At 33.1% G+C, this 10,371-nt stretch overlaps 1 protein-coding gene across 1 annotated transcript; it reads right to left on the bottom strand.

Annotated features, from left to right (window-relative positions):
• Positions 1–7,703: 7,703 nt before the first annotated feature.
• Positions 7,704–9,604, bottom strand: LOC149199108 (geraniol 8-hydroxylase-like). Its single transcript, XM_089402300.1, has 2 exons — positions 8,628–9,604; positions 7,704–8,522 (listed from the first exon to the last, which is right to left on the bottom strand). The coding sequence occupies exons 1-2, from the start codon at positions 9,531–9,533 to the stop codon at positions 7,884–7,886; spliced, it is 1,545 nt and encodes a 514-aa protein (XP_089258426.1). The 5' UTR covers positions 9,534–9,604; the 3' UTR covers positions 7,704–7,883.
• Between the last annotated feature and the right edge of the window lie 767 nt (positions 9,605–10,371).

Here is a 10,371-nt window from a genome sequence, read left to right as displayed (position 1 = left end):
ACACACACCCAACTTTGAAACCGACATGAAAAACATACTTTTTATTTATTATTACATATAATTTGGAGGGTTATATCATTAATTATGAATACTGACCATAACTACAAAATTCAACACTCCCTCTCACCGTGAGAGGAATTCTCAACAATCCAAGCTTGTCCCTAAAATATTAAAACTTTGCTATGGATAGAGGCTTTGTGAGAATGTTGCCTATCTACTCATCTATCCTGAAAGTTCCTAAAAATCATTCCTTTCTTTCATGAAGGTTCTAGATTTATCCACTTTTCCTTAGGTACATGAATGTAAATTAGACATCTAAAAATCCTCAAGTTCCCGATCTCTAGTTTCTTGCATGTGAATGCTTCTTTAGGAGTCCTATTTTCCAAGGTTTGTTGAGGACTTCTGTTTTGAACATATATTGCTATTATGGATGCTTCTCCCCATAAGAACATGGGAAAATATTGAACATGAGTCATTTCCTTAACAACTTATTCAATAGACATGTTCTTTCTTTCAACAACTCCATTTTGCTAGGGGTTGTAAGGGACTATCAATTCCCTCTCAATCCCAACTTATTTACAAAAGGCAATGATTTCCTTGGAAGTGTATTCTCTTCCATTATTTGATCTCAGAGTCTTGATTTTTTCTTTGGTATTGAGTGCTCTACATAGGATTTTAACTCTTGAAATTTGTTGAAGAATTCATCCTTGGCCTTGAAGAAGTAGATCCATGTCTTTCATGAGAAATCATCATGAAAATTTCATAGTACAAAAATACACCTAGAGATGATATAGACATTGGACAACTCAAATTAGAATGGATTGTATCTAAGATTTCCTTGGAAATACTATCACTACTTGGAAAATATCCCTTAATGTTCTTACCTACAAAACAACCTTTGCATGCTTCCTCGTGTTCTACCTAGAGCTCTATATACTGGTCACAATGTTCCTCAATGCTAGGAAAGCCTTGTATTGTATGTGAGCATATCTTCTATTCCATAATTCACACAAATCAGTTCTATTATGCACTAATTCTAGAGTTGGCCATCCTATAAGTCTATACAAACACTCGTTCATAGACTCCAATTACTTTAGCATAATCTATACTTGAGCCTTTGGTCCATACAAGGACTTGACCATCAACAAATGTTATTCTATATCCTTTATCTTCCAAATATGAAGTAGAAACCAATTTTTTTTTCAAACCCAGTATAGTATCTCATTTAGATGAATATTTCCACATGGCTCTAGTTTGAAATATGTTAACCCAACACCTTTAGCCACATATTCGTTGTTGTCTCCAAGTTCCATTTTCTGTTTTTATTTCTTCTCCACCAATTTTGTGAGACTATCATGATCTCTTGTCATATTTCTAGATGCACCACTATATATCAACCTCATGTCATTGATGTCAATAATAATACCTGTAGGTGAAGAAAAGAAGAAATAATATGTATCACCTATACTCTCATTCTTGAGTTTATTTTGATGTGGAAATTAATTATCCATTTTTGTTGTTGAAGCATGTTTCTTTCATTTCCTCTTTCTATTATCCATTCCTTCGAGACATTGGTTTTTGTAGTGACCAAATTTGTTACAATGATAACATTGAATTTTAGACATATATTTCTTTTCTTGAGGAGTATGTCTTCTACCTACATTTCTTCTTTGGAAGTGAAACTTCTTCCTTCCTCCAACATTCTTGTGTTGAAAATGCTTGGGAGTCATTATCTTGAGGTATTTGAATATTTCCTTTTTGATATAACTCTAGATTCTTTTTTATTGAATGAGGTCCATAGTTCCTCAAGACTTGTAATTTCTTTGCTACAAAAAATACTAGATGAAAATGAGTCCCATGATTCAAGAAACCCATTAATAGGAGTCACTTATTTTGATCCAAAAATAATTTCTCTAGTGGATTGAAGTTAATCTCTTAAATGATTTGTCCTTGTAAATTAAGAGGCTATAATGTTTTTCCTAGATATTTGAATGTGATGAAGTTTATTCCTTAAGGACATTTTCTCCTAGACATTTAAATGTGATGAAGTTGATTCCTCAAGGAAATTTTCTTTCCAATGTTGTCGATATAATATAATCCTACTAGGACATCATAAACTTGCTTTGAATATTGCAATTCTGAGAGAAATGAAAATAAGTGATCTTTGATGGATTCAATAAGAATCCTTTGTGCCTTTAATTCAACCTTTCTGTACTTAAATTTTCCTTCATCATCCTCTAGTTCAGACACCTTATCTCTTACATATTATAATACATCATTTTATTCAAGAACAAAATTGATTCCTTGAAGATTGATGTACCTTATATCTTGTTTCCTTTGTTACAAGAGGGATCCATGTGCTCAGAACTATTGGACATAGATATAACTTTAGAAAAGGAGAGTCTTCTACTTCAAAGAGAGAGAGAGAGAGAGAGAGAGAGAGAGAGAGAGTCTTTAAGGATTGATCTCAGTTTCCTTTCTTCACCAAAGATTTAATACCATGTTGATTTTTCAAGTGTAATAGATACAAACAGTAATTTTCATAACTAATAATTACTTCCAATGATATATATATATATATATATATATATATATATATATATATATATATATATATATATATATATATATATCTTTATCACTTCCATTTAATCATTAAGAAATTATACTTCGTAAATTCATCCATAAAAAGAAATAGGGTAGTAGATGTCACAATGAAACAGTGATGCATAAAGATAATACAAGATTTACCTTGGGAAAACCCACTTGGGGGGAAAACCCGTAAACCTTTTCCTTAGAGAAATTATTCAATTCAACAAGAGATATATATAATCCTTCTAATAAAAAATAAGTCAAACTGACCAACAACAAATCCCTAGTCAAACTTGGATGAATTGTCTTCTTATCAAGTCAAACTTCTTCCCAAAGAGTTCAGCCAAGTGTGATATGCTAGGGCTGAATTTCGATCTTCTTCTGCACCTACAAATTATCGACCTACTGCCCATTGATATGTCCAGAAACTCATCCTATATTCCACACATGCGAGGTCAACACGAAGAGAAATTTTCCACACATGCAAGGTCAAACAAAGATAAAAATTATGCTTGGATTATTTGATCAATTTCTTCCTTCTTATCTTGTGTCTCCTTCATGTAGAGGAGAAAAATATATTATCTATTGTGTGATACCTAAATTGTGTCTAGAGGAGGAGAATGAGTTCCCTATTTATAGTCTCCTGGGAGGCTGAATGGGTGAATCTACAAGTTGGGATGACTTGAACGCTTGGACGACCGACTTAATCTTCTTGGAGTTGAAAATTCGAATTTCAAAATTCCCTCTTCTGAAATCAACATGCAAAACATGATTTGTATTTATTATTACATATATCTTGGAGTGATAAATCATTAATTATGAAGACTGACCATAGTTAAAAAAAATATACATGAACAAATCATCTTCCAGTGCTATTTCTTCCACTGGTAGGTTTTTCCATTTGATGAGGTGCTCAGTAATTTCTCAATTTCTTGGCTACTTAGTCCTTATTTCTAAGTGTGTTTTTTGTTTTAGTATTATTTTCCCTTATTCATTAATCTTAGTCCTTGTTTCCATGAGTGTTTCTAGTTTTTTTATTATTTTTCCTTCTTCCTTAATCTTTGGTAGAATAGTTTGTACTAGGATCTTGTCACTAATTACATTCCTTCAGCAAGAAACATGAAAAAGAAGATGTACATGTGAAGATGGAGGTGACTCCAATTTGTAAGTCATACTTCCAATCCTTTGCAACACCTTACAGGGGCCATAATACCTCAATGCTAATTTATTATACTTATTTTTTTGCTTAAGGGACATTTGTTTATATGGTTGTAGTATCACAAATACCCAATCCCCAACTTCAAATTCTCATTCATTATGATTTTGATCTACTGCTTGTTTCATCCCACTTTGTGCGATAGCCAAGTTGTCCTTTGATAGTTTAAGAACCTCTTGTTAGTTTTGTATGTAGCCCTTTCCTCATTGATTCTTCATAGTCCTTTTCAAGGGTGATGTGATGTATGGAGGATGATATCCATAAAGTTCCATAAATGGTGAATTTTTTTATGAGGTATGGAAGGATGTGTTGTACCACCATTCTTCCAAAGGAAACCATTTTATTAATTTTGTCTATTTATCATATACAAAGAAATGTAGTTGTCCTTCTAAACATTTACTTATAGTTTCAATTTTCCCATCAAATTGTGGATGGTAAGATGTCAAACTATGAGACAATTGATTACCCAAATAAGAAAATAATTTAGTCCAACATTTTCTAATGAAATTCCATTGAAATTCAAGTCTTTGTCACTTACAATAATCTTTGGTATTCCATGTAGGTTTTGAATTGTTTCCATCCATGTCTCTACCATTCTAGTTGCTTTAAAAGGATGAGAAATAGAGAAAATCATACTTTGTAACTCCATATACTGCTACCACAATGACACTCTTTCCTTCATATTTGCGTAAAACTATAATAAAATCCATTGAAACTTCTTCCCAACATTGTCTTGGTATGACCAATGGATGAAGGAGCCCTAGGGCATTGATTGTCTTTCCCTTAGTTTGTTGGTATACCATACATTTCATCACAAAATTTTGCACATATGCTTTAATACCTTCCCGAGAAAAGTATTTCTTGATCCTATGGTATGTCTTAAAGAACCCTGAATGTCCTCCTACAGGAGAAGTGTGTAATTTCAGAAGGACTTTCTGTTTGAATTGAGAATTCTTACATAAATATAAGCGATCATGATACCATAACGAATCATTTTTCCACATAAAATTTTCTATTGCATCGGGGTCCTCTTGTAGTTGTTGAATGATCTTGCGTGCCTTCTCATCTTGCTCCAATTCTATCCTTGCTTCTTCCACCCTATTAAATTATGGAATGGAAATACCACATAGTAAACCATTTGTGTCTCCTTCTTTCCTTGAGAGTGCATCTACCACAATATTTTGTTTTCCCCTTTTGTAGATAATTTCAAATTCATACCCCTAGTATATTTATGAATCATTTTTGTTTTCTCTTTTGAAGATAGTATTTGCTCCAAGAAGTACTTCAGATTATCATAATTTGTTTTTACCTTAGTGTTTCCTATTAGGTATGTACACCATTTCTTAATTGCATGTAGTATGACCAACACTTTTTTTTCATAGATGGGCAGTGAGTATGTTCTTTCCATTAATGTTAGATCTAAGACTTATGTGATCCATAATGTAGATATCAGTCAAAGGCATCAAAACTACATCAATGCCATGGTCAAAGGCATCACAAACCACATTGGAGGTTTTTGTGAATTCAGGGGTCGCAAAGATGAGAGTTGTACACATAGCCTCATAAAGCTCTTCGAAAACTTTAGTTTCTTATTTACTTGTATAATGTGCCACATACCCAATCCTTCAAATGTAATCCTGAAAGTTTTACCACAGATATTTTTGTATGTCTCCTAAAATCCTTGAATATTTCATAGCCTAAAAGTTCTAGAAAAGAAGATATAGAAAAATAACTAGCTGACTTGTTTAAATTTTATTCCAGTATTATTTACAAACCTTAACTTTCATAAGATATAACTCCAAAAATATAACACACCAAATTTTGAAATTTGAACCAGATGTTCCGAGATATTGCTCCTTAACATAATCCAGGTTTCATAGTTTGAAATCTCCTAAAAAAAAGTTATTCCAAAAAATTCAAACTAACTTATTTGAAGAGCATTCAAAAATCTTAAATTCCATAAAACATATATTCTAAATTATAGTAAACCAATATTTGAAATTTAAAATAAATGTATCGATATTTATAGTTTACATGGTCCAAATTTCACTTGAGATTTTGTTTCATTAAAAGATTCAAAAAACCATTGTTTTTTATATACTAATAATTTGAACTAGTTATGTGAAAACATTACATCCATCATCAATAGTATCACATAACATCCATCATCAATAGATACTATTAGTACTAGATTTTTAGATATTTATATATAAAATATTACACTCAATAATAAAGTGGATAAAATATTTGATAAAGTGGATGAATTATTTCTTTTATTTATAGATATTATGTTTCTAAAATTTAAACTTGTCATTTTAATCATCATTTTATTTTTAACTTCATTTTATATAATTTGTGAAATAAAAAATGTTTTATTTATAAGATTTTTTTTTTTCAAATCAACTTGATTTGGTTTATAAATAGGTCTCAAACCTTTCCTTTTTGTTATTTATTTCATTAATTCTTTGAACTATTTATTTATAATCTTTGTTTTACAGTTATTAACAAATAATCGTAAAAACATACTAATAAATAATTAAATATTTTATAGTTTTTTAATTTCACATATTACTTAAGATTTATTTTGAACTTATTTTTATTATGTGTTGTTGCATAATATTATTTTCTAGAATTTTCTTTCGGTTTTTATAGCTTTTTCTTTTATCTTAATGCACTAACATGTCAATTTCATATTATTTTAAAGATTATTTTTGGTTTTTAACCTCTTTTTTAAATTATTTTTTTTAACTTTTTATGGTTGAATTTAAGTCTCTGTGATCCATATTAAGAAAATATTATAATGTGATTTCGGTGGAAAATTTTTCTCATTAAACTTTTTAAATAATTAATTTTTTCTTTTGTTTAGTCTCCGGGATGATTTTCAATTTGATATTTTTTCCTTTTAACCAAATAAAAGTTTTTTAATTATTATTAGTTATTTTATATAAATGATTTTAAAATATTATTAATTATTGAGAAGTTTTTTAATTATTATTAATTATTTTATATAAATGATTTTAAAATATCATTAATTATTGAGCTAAGAGGCTTATTCTACAACCCATTAAGAGGGGATGTGTAAGTTTGTGAATGTTGGCTATAATGAGAGGCTCATTTTACAACGAGTATGTGGGGATGTGTAAGTTTGTCCATCCGTCCATACCCTTTGAACAAAAAATTATGTTCTAAATAGAAAAATAATGTCAGCTATAGTTAAAAAAATTCGTTGTAAAATAATTAGAAGTAAAAAAAAGTGTGAATCAGAGGCATAATTTTATACTTTTGAAAAATAGCACATTATATTTTACGCTATAAAAAAATTGCACTTATAATATTTTATGCTGTAAAAAAATTACACTTAAAAAAAATTAATCCCTCTTAACTCATTAAATCTATACTTAAAATGAATCTATATCATTTAAAACATATTTTATAATATTGTAATAATACTAACTTTATCATTACATTGCTCATAATTAAATAAATATTCATTACTAATCTCCTATCCTTAGCTAAATATGCACAATCCCATCCTCAATTCAAAGTTACTACAAATATTAGCATTGTTAAAAAATCATGATACTCATTTTGGTATTGTCAACTTCTTGGATCACTCATCAGATCAGATTGGTGATGAATTCCAACAATTTAACTAACTGAAATGACTCAACCTCTGAGATATACAAACCAACATGAGCATGACATATATTATTACAGTGACCTACCTTCATTCTTTTAGTATAGTCAGTATTGCTCCTAGATTAATATATTTGAGGAACAACAAACAAACATGACATCCCATTATTGTTATCATAGATAACTTCTTGCATATAGAATTTGATATCTGCATATGATAACTGCATCATTAACAATTATGTTACTCAGAGTAGCAGCATAAACTAACTGTTTTATTTTCCTATTATATTATATTATGCAAGAAAGGCCTGACATACATACATACATCTACATGCAAGGAAATGATGATATGCAAGAAATGTCTGACATCCATACATACATCTACATGCGAGGAAATGATGATAGTTAGATAGAGGATTGGTTGAGAGAAAGAAGTTTGCTAGTGATGCTGATCGTTAAAGAGATGAGAGGGCAAGCGCAGTGAGGGGATTGCAATTAATGGAGAAGCTCTCTGCAGGGTGATTCCAAACCTCTCACTCATGTCCATGGTATCTGTTGTGATGCCATCCGGGAGAGACCAGTTGAATGAGTGGAGGAGAGAAGCCGTGACCACGTGAACCATCCGATGAGCCAGAGGAAGCCCAGGGCAAATTCTTCTTCCTGCTCCAAACGGAATCAGTTCGAAGTTTTGCCCCCTGTATTCCATCTCAGACTCCACAAATCTCTCAGGCTTGAACTTTGTGGGTTCATCCCAGATGGTTGGGTCTCTTCCTATGGCCCAAGCATTTACCAGCACCTGAGTGTCCTTGGGTATCATGTACCCTGCTACTTCACAACTGCTCTCTGCTCTGTGAGGGATCAGCAGAGGCGCTGGCGGGTGCAAACGAAACGTTTCTTTCACAACTGCATGAAGATAAGGCAGGCGATCGATGTCAGTTTCTTCAACTCTTCTACCTGTCCCGATTACTTCATCCAATTCTGCTTGAGCTTTCTTCATTATGCGAGGATTTCGAATTGCCTCTGCCATTGCCCATTCAATTGTGGCACTGCTCGTTTCACTACCCGCCACGAACATGTCCTGCACATCAAGAATTTCAGCAAATTGAGTCTGACCTGATAAAATTTGAAAATCTCTTTTAAACCATTAGACAAATAGGTTTCAGTATTGAAGAATTAGACTTACATATAGAAAGGGGATAATGTCTTTCTTGGTGAAAGTTTCTCCGCTCTCGCTTCTGTATTCAAGTAAAATGTCCAGAAAGTCTTTTGCCTTGCCACCGCTGTCATCAGTTCTGCCCTCTCTTCTACTCTGGAGGCGAGCCTCTACGGATCGATCCAGCAGCTCAAATACAATGGCAATATTCTTGCTTACATCGCGGCTCACCCCCTGAGGGTCCAAAATTCGGAGAAAGGGAAAGTAGTCAGCCAGGTTCGGCTTTCCCCCAATTACCATCATTTTGGTGACCGTTTCTTTGAATTCTTCAGCGGCCTGAGAGTCCCGTCCGAACATATTTTGAGAAAAAATCAAGTTGCCCAACAGATTCAGACTGGTAAGAAACGCAGTGTGCCCAAGATTCACCCCCTTCGCCTTTATAGAATCCTCAAAAATGGATTGAATGGTGGAAAAGACCTGATCTCTTCTGAGATGCTGCAAGGCCTCCAGTCTCTTCACACTAAACAGCTCGGTGTTGCAGAATTTTCGAAGCATACGCCACCGAGGCCCGCAGTTGTTCCATACCAAAGAAGTGTCGCTGTAGGAGAGGCACTTGGCCGCTTCTATAACAGTGCGTCCAGAAAAGATCTGGTCATGGTTCTTCAATACTTCCTTGGCCATGGCCGGAGATGAAACCACAACTGTGGTTCTCATTCCGAGTTGAAGGGTCATCAGAGGACCGTATTTTGCAGCAAGGCGATACATAGACTCGTTGGGCTTCCCCCCGAGCTGGAGAAGATTCCCAACAATGGGCCATCCGGGAGGCCCTGGAGGCAGCTTGCCTGCGCCCTTTCTTGACATATTAATGACCTTTAAAACCAACCATAATGTCATGAAAATCATGACATAGTACCAGAAACCACTAATTTCCTCCATCGCTCAAGTGCTCTCCAGCAAAACCCAAAAACACAATGGGGTTTAGACTTCGGAGAAATCACGAGACTGTGTTTGACCATATACAAACATATCTATATGGTATATATAACAAGTTTCGGAAACTTACAATTCATGGTGACGTGATCAGCAGGTATGGGATCTCAAAAAGGAGCGTGCTCAGACTTGAAAAGCCACCATTTCTGACTCTTTTTTTTTTGACAGATTTATTTTGAAGTCAAGGGCTGGGATTAATTTCTCTTTGGTTTCCTAAGAATCTGATCACTAACCTATTATTTGGTCATTTTTAGAATGTGTCCTAAACTATTATTGTCATTTTTCCTGTGTGTGGATCACAATTCATAAACTGTTTTTCTTCTTTTTCCTATATGAGGATCACCGTTCCTAAACTATTTTTTCCTTATAAAAATTATAGATTCATTTTGAAGTAGAGGGTTAGATATGGGTGGCAATATTTGTAAATTATTTTATTTATTTTTATAAAAATTATAGATTTATTTTGAAGTCGAGGGTTAGATAGGGGTGGCACTATTGTAAATAAATTCTAACTATTAAAATTTTAGAAGTTAGAATTCGTGATAAGACACTTTCATATTATTTATATTTTTTTTTCTTAAATATTTCAAGTTTAATATGAAGTTAAAATTGGTGATAAGACTTACTTTCATATTATTTAACGATGAACCACACTGATGTAAGGCCTTCGCTACTCGGGCAGGCGTGCACGACGAGCGGGCGGTCAACGCGACTCGGGCAGGCGTGCACGACGAGCGAGCGAACAATATGCGACGGTCCTCCGGATATGCGACGTTAAAGTGCG

Source organism: Pinus tabuliformis, chromosome 2_1, assembly GCF_031772625.1.
Source record: "Pinus tabuliformis cultivar Carrire ecotype Pingquan chromosome 2_1, CPIR1, whole genome shotgun sequence".
NCBI classification, from domain to species: Eukaryota; Viridiplantae; Streptophyta; class Pinopsida; order Pinales; family Pinaceae; genus Pinus; species Pinus tabuliformis.
Note: the sequence above shows the minus strand (reverse complement) of the source record. Positions and strands in the feature narration are given on the sequence as shown.